Source organism: Salvelinus fontinalis, chromosome 36 (assembly GCF_029448725.1).
Source record: "Salvelinus fontinalis isolate EN_2023a chromosome 36, ASM2944872v1, whole genome shotgun sequence".
Classification (NCBI taxonomy): domain Eukaryota; kingdom Metazoa; phylum Chordata; class Actinopteri; order Salmoniformes; family Salmonidae; genus Salvelinus; species Salvelinus fontinalis.
In genome coordinates, this window is record NC_074700.1 from 24813170 (window position 1) to 24831841 (window position 18672).

The following is an 18672-nucleotide window of genomic DNA, read 5'->3' on the forward strand; positions in this document are numbered from 1 at the left end:
CCTTATCTATTCTCAGACCATAAGAAACAAGATTCTCTGGTCTGATGAAACCAAGATTGAACTCTTTGGCCTGAATGCCAAGCGTCACGTCTGGAGGTAACCTGGCACCATCCCTACGGCGAAGCATGGTGGGGGCAGAATCATGCTGTGGGGATGTTTTTCAGAGGCAGGGACTGGGAGTATAGTTAGGATCGAGGGAAAGATGAACGGAGCAAAGTACAGAGAGATCCTTGATGAAAACCTGCTCCAGAGAGCTCAGGACCTCAGACTGGGGTGAAGGTTCACCTTCCAACAGGACAGCGACTCTAAGCACACAGCCAAGAAAACGCAGGAGTGGCTTCGGGACAAGTCCCTGAATGTCCTTGAGTGGCCCAGCCAGAGCCCGGACTTGAACCCGATTGAACATCTCTGGAGAGACCTGAAAATAGCTGTGCATTGATACTCCCCATCCAACATGACAGAGCTTGAGAGGATCTGCAGAGAAGAATGGGAGAAACTCCCCAAAAACAGGTGTGCCAATCTTGTAGTGTCATACCCAAGAAGACTCAAGGCTGTAATCGCTGCCAAAGGTGCTTCAACAAAGTACTGAGCAAAAGGTCTGAATGCTTATGTCAATTTGATATTTCTGTTTATTTTATAAATTTACAAAAATGTATAAAAACCTGTTTTTGCTTTGTCATTAAGGGGTATTGCGTGTGTATAGATGAATAAGGCTGTAACATAACAAAATGTGGAAAAAGTCAAGGGGTCTGAATATTTTCCCATTGCACTGTGTAGTGTTGTGTAGTTTATTATAGTATAGTGTAATGTTCACATTAACAGGGGTATTGTATATTATAGTGTGGTATTGTGTAATGTTAATGTTTCACAGGTCTTGAGTTATCAGCTCTTTGACATAGGGGACGTGGTTAGTGTGTGTGTGTGTGTGTGTGTGTGTGTGTGTGTGTGTGTGTGTGTGTGTGTGTGTGTGTGTGTGTGTGTGTGTGTGTGTGTGTGTGTGTGTGTGTGTGTGTGTGTAAATATATAATCACTGTCTCTGTGTTACACCTCAGATCCTGTGCTCAGACTATTTACTGCAGTCTCCTACCCTCTAGACCAGGGGTGGGCAACTCCAGTCCTCCAGAGACAGATTGGTGTCAGTTTTGCCCCAGCTAACACACCTGACTCCAATAATCACCTAATTATTTATCTTCAGTTTAGAATGTAATGTGATTAATCAGCTGTGTTTGCTCGGGATGGAGACCAATCAGGCCCTGGAGGACTGAAGTTGCCCACCCCTGTTATAGACCTCTGCTACACTGAGCTGTCTGAGAAATGACCAAGGGAGTTGCCCACCCCTGTTATAGACCTCTGCTACACTGAGCTGTCTGAGAAATGACCAAGGGAGTTGCCCACCCCTGTTATAGACCTCTGCTACACTAAGCTGTCTGAGAAATGACCAAGGGAGTTGCCCACCCCTGTTATAGACCTCTGCTACACTGAGCTGTCTGAGAAATGACCAAGGGAGTTGCCCACCCCTGTTATAGACCTCTGCTACACTGAGCTGTCTGAGAAATGACCAAGGGAGTTGCCCACCCCTGTTATAGACCTCTGCTACACTAAGCTGTCTGAGAAATGACCAAGGGAGTTGCCCACCCCTGTTATAGACCTCTGCTACACTGAGCTGTCTGAGAAATGACCAAGGGAGTTGCCCACCCCTGTTATAGACCTCTGCTACACTGAGCTGTCTGAGAAATGACCAAGGGAGTTGCCCACCCCTGTTATAGGCCTCTGCTACACTAAGCTGTCTGAGAAATGACAAAGGGAGTTGCCCACCCCTGTTATAGACCTCTGCTACACTGTGCTGTCTGAGAAATGACCAAGGGAGTTGCCCACCCCTGTTATAGACCTCTGCTACACTAAGCTGTCTGAGAAATGACCAAGGGAGTTGCCCACCCCTGTTATAGACCTCTGCTACACTGAGTTGTCTGAGAAATGACCAAGGGAGTTGCCCACCCCTGTTATAGACCTCTGCTACACTAAGCTGTCTGAGAAATGACCAAGGGAGTTGCCCACCCCTGTTATAGACCTCTGCTACACTAAGCTGTCTGAGAAATGACCAAGGGAGTTACCCACCCCTGTTATAGACCTCTGCTACACTGAGCTGTCTGAGAAATGACCAAGGGAGTTGCCCACCCCTGTTATAGACCTCTGCTACACTGAGCTGTCTGATAAATGACCAAGGGAGTTGCCCACCCCTGTTATAGACCTCTGCTACACTGAGCTGTCTGAGAAATGACCAAGGGAGTTGCCCACCCCTGTTATAGACCTCTGCTACACTGAGCTGTCTGAGAAATGACCAAGGGAGTTGCCCACCCCTGTTATAGACCTCTGCTACACTGAGCTGTCTGAGAAATGACCAAGGGAGTTGCCCACCCCTGTTATAGACCTCTGCTACACTAAGCTGTCTGAGAAATGACCAAGGGAGTTGCCCACCCCTGTTATAGACCTCTGCTACACTGAGCTGTCTGAGAAATGACCAAGGGAGTTGCCCACCCCTGTTATAGACCTCTGCTACACTGAGCTGTCTGAGAAATGACCAAGGGAGTTGCCCACCCCTGTTATAGGCCTCTGCTACACTAAGCTGTCTGAGAAATGACAAAGGGAGTTGCCCACCCCTGTTATAGACCTCTGCTACACTGAGCTGTCTGAGAAATGACCAAGGGAGTTGCCCACCCCTGTTATAGACCTCTGCTACACTAAGCTGTCTGAGAAATGACCAAGGGAGTTGCCCACCCCTGTTATAGACCTCTGCTACACTGAGCTGTCTGAGAAATGACCAAGGGAGTTGCCCACCCCTGTTATAGACCTCTGCTACACTAAGCTGTCTGAGAAATGACCAAGGGAGTTGCCCACCCCTGTTATAGACCTCTGCTACACTAAGCTGTCTGAGAAATGACCAAGGGAGTTACCCACCCCTGTTATAGACCTCTGCTACACTGAGCTGTCTGAGAAATGACCAAGGGAGTTGCCCACCCCTGTTATAGACCTCTGCTACACTGAGCTGTCTGAGAAATGACCAAGGGAGTTGCCCACCCCTGTTATAGACCTCTGCTACACTAAGCTGTCTGAGAAATGACCAAGGGAGTTGCCCACCCTTGTTATAGACCTCTGCTACACTAAGCTGTCTGAGAAATTACCAAGGGAGTTACCCACCCCTGTTATAGACCTCTGCTACACTAAGCTGTCTGAGAAATGACCAAGGGAGTTGCCCACCCCTGTTATAGACCTCTGCTACACTAAGCTGTCTGAGAAATGACCAAGGGAGTTGCCCACTCCTGTTATAGACCTCTGCTACACTAAGCTGTCTGAGAAATGACCAAGGGAGTTGCCCACCCCTGTTATAGACCTCTGCTACACTAAGCTGTCTGAGAAATGACCAAGGGAGTTGCCCACCCCTGTTATAGACCTCTGCTACACTAAGCTGTCTGAGAAATGACCAAGGGAGTTGCCCACCCCTGTTATAGACCTCTGCTACACTAAGCTGTCTGAGAAATGACCAAGGGAGTTACCCACCCCTGTTATAGACCTCTGCTACACTAAGCTGTCTGAGAAATGACCAAGGGAGTTGCCCACCCCTGTTATAGACCTCTGCTACACTAAGCTGTCTGAGAAATGACCAAGGGAGTTGCCCACCCCTGTTATAGACCTCTGCTACACTAAGCTGTCTGAGAAATGACCAAGGGAGTTGCCCACCCCTGTTATAGACCTCTGCTACACTAAGCTGTCTGAGAAATGACCAAGGGAGTTGCCCACCCCTGTTATAGACCTCTGCTACACTAAGCTGTCTGAGAAATGACCAAGGGAGTTGCCCACCCCTGTTATAGACCTCTGCTACACTAAGCTGTCTGAGAAATGACCAAGGGAGTTGCCCACCCCTGTTATAGACCTCTGCTACACTAAGCTGTCTGAGAAATGACCAAGGGAGTTGCCCACCCCTGTTATAGACCTCTGCTACACTAAGCTGTCTGAGAAATGACCAAGGGAGTTGCCAACCCCTGTTATAGACCTCTGCTACACTAAGCTGTCTGAGAAATGACCAACACATCAGCATCTGTCTAACACACTCTCTCTCGCTTTCTCTTTCTCTCTCTACCCCCCCAATCCCCCCCCCCCCTCTCACTCTTTCTCCTCACTCCCTCCATCTCTTTCTTTCCATCCTACAGGCGTGTCATGGATGTGCAGCGGGATCAAGGTGTGACTGCAGCGGAGTGAAAGGAGTCAAGGTGAGAGTGAAATACACACACACTAACCCACTGTACAAAACAACCCTAACACATCATTTCCTGATCTGATTTGTAATGACTGTTTTGTCCGTGTGCAATATGCATTGTAAGAAGTGTCATGACTTTGTGTTCTGTGTTTCGTGTTCCACAGGGTGAAAGGGGTTTACCAGGACTACAGGGTCAGCTGGGCGTACCGGGGTTCCCCGGACCTGAGGGGCCCATCGGTGGCAGGGGAGAGAAGGTAGGAGGTCCTTCCTGGATCTTGTTGTAGGAGAAACATCATACCTGACCATATCTGGGAATTTAGACTCTTGAAAACGAACCCCCCCCCCCCCCCCCCCCCTCCCATCTTCTTCTCTCTCTCAGGGTAGTGACGGAACTTCAGGGCCTGGAGGTCCAAAAGGGATACGAGTGAGTAACCTGACATGCACACACACGTCTCACGTCTCACTCCATATACCAGTTCAGTACACAGTCAAATGGCCCTCTCTAGAGTGTAGTACTCACCTTAGCCCACCAGATGTCCTCGTTTCACTCCAAGACAAACAGGAAGTAACCTTATTGGTTTCTGATGTGAATGTACAATCAGTGGTGTAGAGCATTATTTTTAGGTGAGGGAGCGCGCTTTATTTAAAAAAATAATAATATTAAATCACATCATAATCTCCTCAATCAAAGTTTGTACGGACAGATGTAGCCAATTCAATCGTATATCATTAATATGTGTATAGTGCATCCTCCAGTTGTGACGTCTACCCACACCTAATGTCTAAAGAAAATGTTAAGTTTTTAATATTTTCAAACACCAGGTTAGGCGTAGGTTACCTCATCTCCAAATAGGCCATCATCACTGTCCATCGTGAATGATAGTTATTCACGTTTTACGGGTGAAACGTGCCAACTGCATCTCCATGCCAACCATTTGATTGATCTCAATCAGTTTGATGGGAATATGCGTTCAGGTCTTCTTGAAGTATTGTTTCGTCAGTGAATCAGAGCAGACGGTGTTAACAAACTAGTAGCTTTTATATGTATGTTTTATATGTATTATGTTTCAGTCAAAACATATGTCCTGCCTAGTGGATCACACTGTTGGGTTTTGGCCGCACGAGAAGAACAAATGTGCCTATTAAGCTTCAGTTAACCACATCCTAAAATATAATTAGAAATGAGAGGTTGTGTTTGGTGTAACGGGATCTTTGTACGTTATTATATTCGGGTTCTGTTATGCAAAATACTAATTCATCGTTATGGGATCTTGCAAGACATTGATTCATCTTTGACCTACATTTCCCGAACAAGCACCGTTGTGAGACGTGCTAATCTTCTACTTGTAATACTAATAGTAAGCGATGCGTAGGACTATTAGGCATCAGGTCTTGATGAGGTGTCATTTTAAGCGATTGGAGCCACTTCGTGGTGCTGAAAGAACAGCGACAAGATCTTGCAATGAAGGATAGCTGAAGTAGGAAAGCTCTGCCATTCGGCCAGTTCAGGAACAAGCAACAATAAATTGCAGTAGATCTATAGCCTAATAGGCCTACGACTACGTGGTACAGCTATTTGGAGGCTATTTGTAGGCTATAGCCTAATGTAAATACAAATGCATATAGCTTCATATGATTGCACTATGTGTAGGCTATAGCCTAATGTAAATACAAATACATATAGCTTCATATTATTGCACTATTTGCGAGGAGAGCTTTAATGCAAGTAGGCATTTCATTGTATTGTGTAGCTTACACAATGTATCATAAATAAACTTTGATTTGATTAGCTTGAACACATGGTTACAATATTCCCTATTGCAGAATAAAAGAAAACAGAGGTGAACTATCAATTCATAACATGTATTTGCATAGAATAAACATGCTATCAAATCAATTGACCAAATAGTGAACATATGTCACGATCGTGTGGGGGATTTACGGACCAAAATGCAGCAGTTGGAAAATAAGCCATCTTCTTTATTAACACCACGAAGATGAACACGACACAAAAACTCTATACAAAATAACAAAACAACAAAACGACCGTGAAGCTACAAACATTGTGCACATACAAACAGGCTACAAACGTTCTTACATAGACAATTACTCACAACCAATGAGAGCCTATGGCTACCCTAAATAAGGCTCCCAATCAGAGACAACCGAAATCAGCTGTCTCTAATTGGGAACTCATTCAGGTAACCATAGACTCTCCTAGATAACTAAACATACATAGACAACACTAGACACATGTACTCCACACAAACCCATATACTATACCCAACAACCCCTTTACCATAAAAACACCCAAAACCAACAAAACACAAACATTCCCCATGTCACACCCTGACCTAACTAAAATAATAAAGAAAACAAAGAATACTAAGGCCAGGGCGTGACATAACCCCCCCCTTAAGGTGCGAACTCCGGGCGCACCATTACACAGTCTAGGGGAGGGTCTGGGTGGGCTTCCATCCACGGTGGCGGCTCCGGCTCTGGTTGTGGTCCCCACGTCACCACAGTCCCTAACCACCTCCTAGGCTTCCTCCAAATGACCCCCCTCCACATTAACCCCATTGCATTAAGGGGCAGTTCCGGACTAAGGGGCAGCTCCGGACTAAGGGGCAGTACCAGGGTAAGGGGCAGCACCAGGGTAAGGGGCAGCACCAGGGTAAGGGGCAGCACCAGGGTAAGGGGCAGCACCAGGGTAAGGGGCAGCTCCGGACTGAGGAATGGCAGCTCCGGACTGAGGAATGGCAGCTCCGGACTGAGGAATGGCAGCTCCGGACTGAGGAATGGCAGCTCCGGACTGAGGGACTGCAGCTCCGGACTGAGGGACTGCAGCTCCGGACTGAGAGACTGCAGCTCCGGACTGAGAGACTGCAGCTCCGGACTGAGAGACTGCAGCTCCGGACTGAGAGACTGCAGCTCCGGACTGAGAGACTGCAGCTCCGGACTGAGGGACGGCCCGTGGCTGGCTGACAGATCTGGCTGCTCATGGCTGGCTAACGGATCTGGCTGCTCATGGCTGGCTGACGGATCTGGCTGCTCATGGCTGGCTGACGGATCTGGCTGCTCATGGCTGGCTGACGGATCTGGCTGCTCATGGCTGGCTGACGGATCTGGCTGCTCATGGCTGGCTGACGGATCTGGCTGCTCATGGCTGGCTGACGGATCTGGCTGCTCATGGCTGGCTGACGGATCTGGCTGCTCATGGCTGGCTGACGGATCTGGCTGCTCATGGCTAGCTGACGGATCTGGCTGCTCATGGCTAGCTGACGGATCTGGCTGCTCATGGCTAGCTGACGGATCTGGCTGCTCATGGCTAGCTGACGGATCTGGCTGCTCATGGCTAGCTGACGGATCTGGCTGCTCATGGCTAGCTGACGGATCTGGCTGCTCATGGCTAGCTGACGGATCTGGCTGCTCATGGCTAGCTGACGGATCTGGCTGCTCATGGCTAGCTGACGGATCTGGCTGCTCATGGCTAGCTGACGGATCTGGCTGCTCATGGCTAGCTGGCGGCTCTGGCAGATCCTGTCTGGTTGGCGGCTCTGGCAGATCCTGTCTGGTTGGCGGCTCTGGCAGATCCTGTCTGGTTGGCGGCTCTGGCAGATCCTGTCTGGTTGGCGGCTCTGGCAGATCCTGTCTGACGGACGGCTCTAGCGGCTCCTGTCTGGCTGGCGGCTCTAGCGGTTCCTGTCTGGCGGACGGCTCAGTGGGCTCATGGCAGACGGGCGGCTTTGCAGGCTCATGGCAGACGGGCGGCTTTGCAGGCTCATGGCAGACGGATGGCTCAGATTGCGCTGGGGAGACGGATGGCTCAGATGGCGCTGGGGAGACGGATGGCTCAGATGGCGCTGGGGAGACGGATGGCTCAGATGGCGCTGGGGAGACGAGCAGTTCAGTCAACGCTGTGCAGACGGCAGACTCCTGCCGGCTGAGGCGCACTGTAGGCCTGGTGCGTGGTGCCGGGACTGGTGGCACCGGGCTGGGGACACGCATCTCAGGGCTAGTGCGGGGAGCAGCAACAGGACGCACAGGACTCTGGGGACACACAGGAGGCTTGGTGCGTGGTTTAGACACTGGTAGTAAAGGGCTGGAGACACGCACCATGTAGCTAGTGCGTGGAGGAGGCACTGGTGGTACTGGATTGGGGCGGGGAGGTGGCGCCGGAAATACCGGACCGTGCAGGCGTACTGGCTCCCTTGAACGCCGAGCCTGCCCAACCTTACCTGGTTCTATGCTCCCCGTCGCCTGACCAGTGCGGGGAGGTGGAATAACCCGCACCGGCCTATGTAGGCGAACCGGGGACACCATGCGTAAGGCTGGTGCCATGTACGCCGGCCCGAGGAGACGCACTGGTGACCAGATGCGTTGGGCCGGCTTCATGACATACGGCTCAACGCTCAGTCTAGCCCGGCCGATACGTGGAGCTGAAATGTACCGAACCGGGCTATGCACGCGTACAGGAGACACCGTGCGCTCTACTGCATAACACGGTGTCTGCCCGTACTCCCGCTCTCCACGGTAAGTACAGGGAGTAGGCGCAGGTTTCCTACCTGACTTCGCCACACTCCCTTTAAGGCCCCCCCCAAGAAATTTTTGGGGTGTACTCACGGGTTTCCAGCCTTGTCTCCGTGCTGCCTCCTCATATCGCCTCCTCTCGGCTTTCGCTGCCTCCAGCTCTTCACGAGGGAGGCGATATTCTCCAGGTTGATCCCAAGGTCCATCTCTTTCTGTCACAGCGGCGTGTATAGGTGGCAGAGGAAGTCAGGCGCAGGAGAGTCAAAATAGAGTGTAGCATGGAGTACTTTAATAGAAGTCCCAGTAATTAACTCCATAACACTCACGAAAAATATAATACAAAAATCTGGGTACGAATACCCAACGCACACCTATACACAAACAACACAACACTAGACAACGAACAATCTCTGACAAACACATGAAGGGAAACAGAGGGTTAAATACACAACAGGTAATGAAATGGGATTGACAACAGGTGTGTGGGAAGACAAGACAAAACCAATGGAAAATGAAAAATGGATCGATGATGACTAGAAGACCGGTGAAGTCGACCGCCGAACACCGCCCGGACAAGGAGAGGCAACGACTTCGGCAGAAGTCGTGACACTTTCCAATTCGTCCTCCCAACTCCAGAGATCCTGTGTAGGTAGGTCCTGTTGCCGCCTTCCATGCCGCTTGGTCCTATGGTGGGTAATTCTGTCACGATCGTGTGGCGGATTAACGGACCAAAATGCAGCAGTTGGAAAATAAGCCATCTTCTTTATTAACACCACGAAGATGAACACGACACAAAAACTCTATACAAAATAACAAAACAACAAAACGACCGTGAAGCTACAAACGTTGTGCACATACAAACAGGCTACAAACGTTCTTACATAGACAATTACTCACAACCAATGAGAGCCTATGGCTACCCTAAATAAGGCTCCCAATCAGAGACAACCGAAATCAGCTGTCTCTAATTGGGAACTCATTCAGGTAACCATAGACTCTCCTAGATAACTAAACATACATAGACAACACTAGACACATGTACTCCACACAAACCCATATACTATACCCAACAACCCCTTTACCATAAAAACACCCAAAACCAACAAAACACAAACATTCCCCATGTCACACCCTGACCTAACTAAAATAATAAAGAAAACAAAGAATACTAAGGCCAGGGCGTGACAACATAAAAAATGAGCAGGAATTCATTTCGAAAACAGTCAGAAAATCAAGCTTTTGGTGTAGTGTATTCACACATCTAAATAAACGATAACCAAAATGCATTATTACTTCCAATTTGGCCGAATTCACATTTCCATTTTCCCACCCTGACAAACCAAGTTAGAACGTGCCCTGCGTTTCAACCAATAGCCAGTGTAGGCTAACTATCTCAAGCAGGGCTACAGCAACATCCAGAGAGGGTCAGGCTCTTTGGGCTTTGCGGTGACCACTCTGGTTTGGGTGTCCTTGGCGCCATAACCGAGTAGTAGTCACATATGACTCTGAGCCAAGAGTTGGTCCGTGGAGTTTTATGAACATCAAGGCAGACACACGGTGAATTTAGATTGTTTTATTTTAATGTTCTGATTGGCCAAAGTGGTCAAGCCTGTGATAGGCCTTCGCAGTGCATACACCTACCTTATAGTTCTTTCTCATTCTCCCCACCGTCAGAGAGAAGACCGGGAAGAAATCATAATTTACCTCTAGGCAGCTATACATATTATAAATTAGAATTTTTTATTCTATTGTTTTTCATTGAATGTTAGATAATGAAATATAGTTATTTAGAATTTATCAGAATATATTTTCCAGAAATAGTTTTACCAGCTCCGTGTATTCTCAAAGAAGTGAGAGATCGCTGCACTACACCACTGTGTCTGATGTAACATTTCTCTGAGTATTTTATTGATCAGTGGTGGCTTATAGTAATGGCTGGAACGGAATCAATGGGATGGCCTCAAGCACATCAAACACCTGATTTCCATGTACTTGATACTATTCCATTCATTATTATGAGCCGTCCTCCCCTCACCAGCCTCTCTTATTGAGTCATCGTCCTTGTTACTCCCACAGGGCCCTCCCGGACTGCCTGGATTCCCCGGAACACCAGGAATTCCAGTGAGTTTCCTACTTTTATTTGTCACTTTTTACTATATAGCCTAGTTTATCTATATAGCCTAGCCTATCTATATAGCCTAGCCTATCTATATAGCCTAGCCTATCTATATAGCCTAGCCTATCTATATAGCCTAGCTTATCTATATAGCCTAGCTTATCTATATAGCCTAGCCTATCTATATAGCCTAGCCTATCTAAATAGCCTAGCTTATCTATATAGCCTAGCCTATCTATATAGCCTAGCCTATCTATATAGCCTAGCCCTTCTGGTGGAGAGACGGTGGAACCTTTACTGAACTATCACTGGCTATTTTTAACATCACATGACATCCAGGGAGCAGATAGAACATATAATGAATAGAAGTGACACGATTTCAAATTTAATCTTACAACAATTATTTATGTTGTACACATAGAGATAGATAGAGGACTCATCTTTGTATCTGTGCCCTTATAGCGTCTGTGACAGCATGGGCAGCGCCATTGAGGCAATCTACATTTTTAAGTAGTCAATTGTCTTCTTCTCGATTAGCTGATCCTTCCTGATGACCCAGTTGGACATGAGAGAAACAGGGTCACCAGGAGGGATCAGCCAATGATCAGCCAATGAAGTTATACGTCCCACCCAGTTGGCTACATTAAAATGGTGGAAGCCCTCAATGGCGCTGGCTATGCTAAGACAGCCTTTTGGCCACTAGAGGCCTCTATCATTCTCTATGGTTCTACACCAAACATTTTATCTGAATGTTCCGTACTGCATCGCTGTGTAACCTCACTTCCTGTGTGATGTGTGACTTCCTGTTGTCTCTGTGTCTGTGTTCTCCTGCAGGGTCTCCAGGGACAGGATGGCCCCCCAGGCCCCAAAGGAACTGCAGGCTGCAACGGGACTAAGGTGGGTTACTATTTTTACAGCGCTTGTAAGGCTACGGAGTCAAAGCATATAGCATATTGGAAAAGTAACCAATGGGCTGGAGACTGTTGATGCAAAATGAAAATGATTATAGGTGCAATATGCAGAAATCGCTCCTCCATTTCCTGGTTGCTAAAATTGTAGTGGTTTGCCTAATTTCAGTTTATTTCACAAAACAAGCAGTCATTGAGTAGAGAATCATTGTACCATCTAAACTGCTGTGAAATATATTTTCCTTAAACAATAATATTGTATTTTCAGCTGTTTGAAGCTGGTGTACAAAACCAAAAGTAAAAGATGCAAAAACAAACCTTGAGAACAGGGAAACATAGAAATCGCACACATAGAACATATCGACCGCTGCTTGGACTTGTTTTCACTGAGAATGACATATCTATACTCATATTTCGAAATGAATTTGGTCGGGTTGCCCAAAAAGTCACATACTGTATAGCAGCTTTAATTCTATCTCTTCTCAGGGTGAGCGAGGATTCCCTGGAAGTCCAGGCTTCCCCGGACTGGAGGGTCGATTGGTGAGTACCTTACACACACGGTGTCGTCTCTCTCATGTCTCTCTGAGAAAATTTGGAAGATTAAACTAATGAGACTTTAAAATGTATCCCATTTTTCTCGTCTCCCTCCTCTTCAGGGTCCACCTGGTTTTCCAGGACAAAAGGTAACTACTGTATTTGTCAAACTGTTGTCCTCTTTAGATTAAGTACTGGCTCATATAATTCACTAGGAAACAACACTGTATCTAATACGTGCAGTACACTAATGAATACGACCTCAATGTGTGGTGGGTTCCGCTTTAACCTCCGGTTGTCTCTACAGGGAGACCCAGGTGATGTTTTCACAAATGACCGTTTCGGACAGAAAGGAGGTGCAGGTCTGCCTGGCCTGCCCGGAGTTCCTGTGAGTATTCTATACAACCGTAGACCCACTTTGAACTTAACTGATTTTAACTGACCTACAATTCTAAAGTCTGTATTTAGACAGATAAAAGAGAAAACCTTAATTAGATTTTGTCAAGTGATTGGTTTTATCAAATAGTAGGCTAATATAATATATTGGTCATATTTAGATTTTCACAATCAATCAATCAAACAAATGGTAAACCATTATGGGATGTAAACCTGTGTCTTTCAACCCAGAGGTCATTGTGTAACGTTTGGTGTCTGTCTTGTTTCTAGGGTGACCAAGGCCCCTCGGGATTGTCCGGTCCTACCGGCCCTCCCGGCCCCAGAGGTTATGCGGTACAGTACAGTAACATCCCAAATCATGTTATTGACAACCGGCACCTGCCCTTTATGTTCCGAGGAACTTTACACAATCAAACTGGTCCCAGACCTGTGACATCCAGTATGTTCTGAGGGACTTTACACAGTCAAACTGGTCCCAGACCTCAATCAATCAATCAAATGTATTTATAAATCCCTTTTTACATCAGCCGATGTCACAAAGTGCTGTACAGAAACCCAGCCTAAAACCACAAACAGCAAGCAATGCAGATGTAGAAGCACAGTGGCCAGGAAAAACTCCCTAGAAAGGCCAGAACCTAGGAATAAACCTAGAGAGAAGCCAGGCTCTGAGGGGTGGCCAATCCTCTTCTGGCTGTGCCGGGTGGAGATTATAAGAGTACATGGCCATTAAGGCCAGATTGTTCTTCAAGATGTTCAAACTTTCATAGATGACCAGCAGGGTCAAATAATAATCCCAGTGGTTGTTGATGGTGCAACAGGTCAGCACCTCAGGAGTAAATGTCATTTGGCTTTTCATAGCCGAGCATTCAGAGGTTGAGACAGTAGGTGAGAGAGTCGAAAACAGCAGGTCCGGGACAAGGTAGCACATCCGGTGAACAGGTCAGGGTTCCATAGCCACAGTCAGAACAGTTGAAACTGGAGCAGCAGCGCGACCAGGTGGACTGGGGAGAGCCAGGAGTCATCAGGCCATGTAGTCCAAAGGCATGGTCCTAGGAATCAGGTCTTCTGGGAGGGAAAGAAGAGAGAGAGAATTAGAGGGAGCATACCACACTGCTGGCCTGCTTCTGAAGCTAAGCAGGATTGGTCCTGGATGGGAGACCAGATGCTGCTGGAAGTGATGTTGGAGGGCCAGTAGGAGGCACCCTTTCCTCTGGTCTAAAAAATAATTTCTCAATGCCCTAGGGCAGTGATTAGGGACATTCCACTGTGTAGGGTGCTGGCTTTCAGATGGGATGTTAAACGGGTGTCCTGACTCTCTGTGGTCACTGAAGAATTAACTCTTTCAGTAGTTTAGTTGGAATAGGGTCCAGTATGCAGCTTGAAGGTTTAGAGGCCATGACTATTTTCTCCATTGATCCTAGTTCCTGGCAGTTCCGTGCAGACTCAGGACAACGGAGCTTTGGAAAAACACACAGATTCAAAGAGGAGTCCGTAATTTGCTTTCTAATGATCACGATCTTTTCATCAAAGAAGTTCATGAATTCATCACGGCTGAAGTGAAAGCCATCCTCTCTTGTGGAATGCTGCTTTTTAGTTAATTTTGGATTGTTCTCTTTCTCCTCAATTAGGTTGGAAAAATAGGAATATCGAGCAGCATTGAGGGCTCTTTGATATTGCACAATATTGTCTTTCCAAGCTAGTCGGAAGATTTCCAGTTTGGTGGAGCGCCATTTCCATTACAATTTTTCTGGACGCTTGCTTCAGAGCTCGGAAACTTCCAGGGAGCTAATTTCTTGTGACAAATGTTGTTGTTTTTTAGGGGTGCGACTGCATATAGGGTATTACGCAAGGTTAAATTTAGATCCTCAGTTAGGTGGTTAACTGATTTTTGTCCTCTAACGTCCCTGGTTAGATGGAGGAAATCTAGAAGGGAATCTAGCTATCTTAGGGTTGTCCAAGGATTTATAGCACGGCTGTTGATGATCCTTGGTTGGAGTCTGAGCAGATTATTTGTTGTGGTTGCAAACGTAATAAAATGGTGGTCTGACATTCCAGGATAATGAGGAAAAACATTTAGATCCACAATATTTATTCCACAGGACAAAACTAGATCCAGAGTATGACTGTGGCAATGAGTAGGTCCAGAGACATGTTGGACAAAACCCACTGAGTCGACAATGGCTCCGAAAGTATTTTGGAGTGGGTCTGTGGACTTTTCCATGTGAATATTGAAGTCACCAAAAATGTGAATATTGTCTGCCATGTCTACAAGATCCGATAGGAATTCAGGGAAGTCAGTGAGCATACGGCCCAGGAGGCCTGCAGAAAGTAGCTATAAAAGGTGATTGAGTAGGCTGCATAGATGTCATGACTAGAAGCTCAAAAGATGAAAAGAATCTGTATTTTTTTTTGTAAATTGAAACTTGCTGTCGTAAATGTTAGCAACACCTTCGCTTTTGCGGGATTCTCGAGGGATATGATCACTAGTGTAACCAAGAGCAGAGACCTCATTTAACACAGTAAATTCATCAGGCTTGAACCATGTTTCAGTCACGCCAATCACAAAAGTGAGGGATCTAACATTAAGTAGCCCTATTTTGAGATATGAGATATCACAATCTCTTTCTCTTTATTCCACACCGCCATGTTTAGTTTTGCCCAACCTAGGTTGAGGCACAGACACGGTCTCAATGGGGATAGCTGAGCTGACTACACTGACTGTGCTAGTGGCAGACTCCACTAAGCTGGCAGGCTGGCTAACAGCCTGCTGCCTGGCCTGCACCCTATCTCATTGTGGAGCTAGAGGGGTTAAAGCCCTGTCCAACTATCTACACATTCTATCTTTTGAGAGGGGATGAAAACAGTTTTCAACCAACAAGTGAGTTGTGAGGCTTTGCTTTAGAGCTCATCACCTGTGACGTCCAATATTTTCCGAGGGACTTTACACAGTGAAACTGCTCCCAGACCTGTAACATCCATGATCTGAGGGACTTTACAAAGTCAAACTGTTCCCAGACCTGTGACATCCAGTATGTTCTGTGGGACTGGTCCCAGACTTGTCCCCAGGCAAGCTGGTCCCAGACATGTGACTTCCAGTATGTTCTGTGGGACTGGTCCCAGACTTGGCCCCAGGCAAGCTGGTCCCAGACATGTGACTTCCAGTATGTTCTGTGGGACTGGTCTCAGACTTGTCCCCAGGCAAGCTGGTCCCAGACATGTGACTTCCAGTATGTTCTGTGGGACTGGTCCCAGACTTGTGCCCAGGCAAGCTGGTCCCAGACATGTGACATCCAGTATGTTCTGTGGGACTGGTCCCAGACTTGTCCCCAGGCAAGCTGGTCCCAGACATGTGACTTCCAGGTGTGTTTGTCACTGCCGAATATTAAGAATTGGGCCAACTTTTAGAAGTTAGAATATTTTTCTAATTCTAGACATTCAGTTACATCCCAGCTACCACATTTGGTTCCTTGGAAGTTCTGGGAACGAACATTTTTGGTTGCAGAATGTTTTTCTATGGTTCCATTGAAGTGTTCCTGGGAGGTTTTATTAACATTCTGAGAACGGAAATTATAAATTATTTGAAGGTAATGTTTCAATAAGACTTTTAGCTTAAGTTAACTGTTTTGAACTCAAATCACACATATACATTCATTTGCTTAGGCGTTAATCATGCAAACACAATTTTTTTTTATATTAGCATCACTGAGATTCAAACCTATGATCTCCTGTTCTCTATTCATGGAATCCATCCCACTGCACCACCAGGATTGAGTTAGTATGTTTGTTTAACTCATGCAAAACTGTACATTTGAGTCTATTCAAACAGACCCCATTTCAAAGGAAACAAGCACTCTTTCAGATCAGGTGTGGCCAATACATCTTTTTTATTTACATTTTTTTTAAACATTTTGTTTAACTAGGCAAGTCAGTTAAAAACAAATTCTTATTTACAATGATGGCCAAACCTGGACGACTCTGGGCCAATCGTGCACCGCCTTATGGGACGCCCAATCACTACCGGTTGTGATATTAACACACCTGAACACCTGAACACACTTAACAAGATAGAGTTTTGTTGATGCTGAGAATGGAGGATATATGTTTTGAAATTGCATTCTTAGAATGTTCATGGAATGTTACTAATGTTTTCTTGAGGTTTTTATGGAACGTTTTCTTAATGTTCTGAGAACAGGACTTTAAAATAGAACCATGAGGAAACCTGCTGAAAACATTATGCTGAAGTACTGAAATTCCCACCTAAGAAACATATGGTTCTCAGAACGTTATGTGCTAGCTGGGTTTCCTGCAAATTTCCCAGAACATTGGTTATTCCTAACCGTAGGACAACCACGCTCTAAGAAACATTATTTTCAGAACGTTATGTGCTAACTGGGTAAGAACTGATCCAACGTAGTTTGCGTCATTATAACATTTATTATTCTATCAATAGTTATATATTTTCTTAATAAAGTTGGTGATGTGTTGTTAATAAAGTTGTGTGCCATTTTGTAGGGTCCTCCCGGGCCTCCTGGTCTTCCTGGTCCTAAAGTGAGTTGCTTTACACACTGAATATATGTACATATCTATCTCAATTACCTCGTACCCCTACACATCGACTCAGTACTGGTACCCCGTATATATAACCAAGTTATCGTTACTCATTGTGTATTTATTCCTTGTGTTATTATTATTTATCTCTGCATTGTTGGGAAGGGCCTGTAAGTGAGCATTTCACTGTTAGTCTACACCTGTTGTTTATGAAGCATGTGACAAATACAATTTGATTTGATTTGAAGACAGTAATACGTTCTTCTTGTTTTTCTTCTACAGGGAAACATGGGGTTGAACTTCCAAGGTCCCAAAGGAGATAAGGTAGGAACCGCAAGGGAAGGACTGTCATCAGTGGGTGGTAACGGATGGCACTCCTGAATACTGATGTGTGTGTGTGTGTGTGTGTGTGTGTGTGTGTGTGTGTGTGTGTGTGTGTGTGTGTGTGTGTGTGTGTGTGTGTGTGTGTGTGTGTGTGTGTGTGTGTGTGTAGGGTATTTCAGGTCAGCAAGGTCCTCCCGGACCACCAGGACAAGTTGGGGAGCAAACAAGACCCTCAGTGTCAAGTATTCAGAAAGGAGAAACGGTAATATCCTACATTACACATTTTCCCTGATTGATCAGGAATTCCTTTAGGTTTTTTTTTACTTCAGAAACTCCATAGAGTTACATAGAATTACTGAAATAGAGGATCTCTATAAACTCATTATCATCTGGATCGGCATAAGCTTTTTAATTGTCACTTGATAAACATCAATAGTGGCTTAGTAGCTTCTATTATGACATGTAATGTAAACTGACATCCATTAGTGTGCTCCTGTTTGGCTGTAACTCAGTGGTTCCCAAACGTCTGGAACCCATGTGGGAACTCCCTGTAATCTTAAACAAATTAAGAACTTTTTTCTCTTCAAATAGGTAGAGAATACCACCTTTTAGTGTCAACTAAGGATCTCTTACACTATAAGAATGCACTTTCCTGTCATTATTATGATTTGGGGCAGCTTGTGTGACCTGTGAATTTCATTTTTCCAAGTGGGGTCCCTGGGATTTTCCAGTGTCAGTTTGGGGTTGTGTCCAGTAAATGTTTTAGGAACCCCTGCTGTAACTGGACTGGCCCAGTAACTTTTGTTATGACATGTAATGTAAGTGTAAAGCTATAAGCTCTACTGGGCCTCGTATTTCATCATGTTTCAACACCAAGTGATGAGCACCATCATGCCTTTTAATTCCCCTATAAATGCAACTCTCATAATGACCAGTAGAGGGTGGCATTTAGCCTTGTTATAAAACGTACATTTAAAAACGTAACTTAACCTTTGTTATCTCTTGGTACTGTGTTGTGAAAGTTGCTGTATTCTTACGACTGTTTTGTTTATTTCTTTAAAAGG

General features: G+C 45.9%; 1 protein-coding gene across 1 annotated transcript in view; it reads left to right on the plus strand.

Moving 5' to 3' along the window:
* The window catches only part of LOC129835646 (collagen alpha-5(IV) chain-like), a 95145-nt gene that overhangs the window by 29578 nt on the left and 46895 nt on the right, over window positions 1-18672 (plus strand). Inside the window, exons 2-13 of the mRNA XM_055901367.1 lie at window positions 4206-4265; window positions 4417-4506; window positions 4632-4676; window positions 10859-10903; window positions 11733-11795; window positions 12293-12346; window positions 12463-12489; window positions 12648-12728; window positions 13007-13069; window positions 17249-17284; window positions 17567-17608; window positions 17778-17870. Coding sequence (XP_055757342.1) covers window positions 4206-4265; window positions 4417-4506; window positions 4632-4676; window positions 10859-10903; window positions 11733-11795; window positions 12293-12346; window positions 12463-12489; window positions 12648-12728; window positions 13007-13069; window positions 17249-17284; window positions 17567-17608; window positions 17778-17870 — 699 coding nt within the window. The remainder of the gene's footprint in view (window positions 1-4205; window positions 4266-4416; window positions 4507-4631; window positions 4677-10858; window positions 10904-11732; window positions 11796-12292; window positions 12347-12462; window positions 12490-12647; window positions 12729-13006; window positions 13070-17248; window positions 17285-17566; window positions 17609-17777; window positions 17871-18672) is intronic.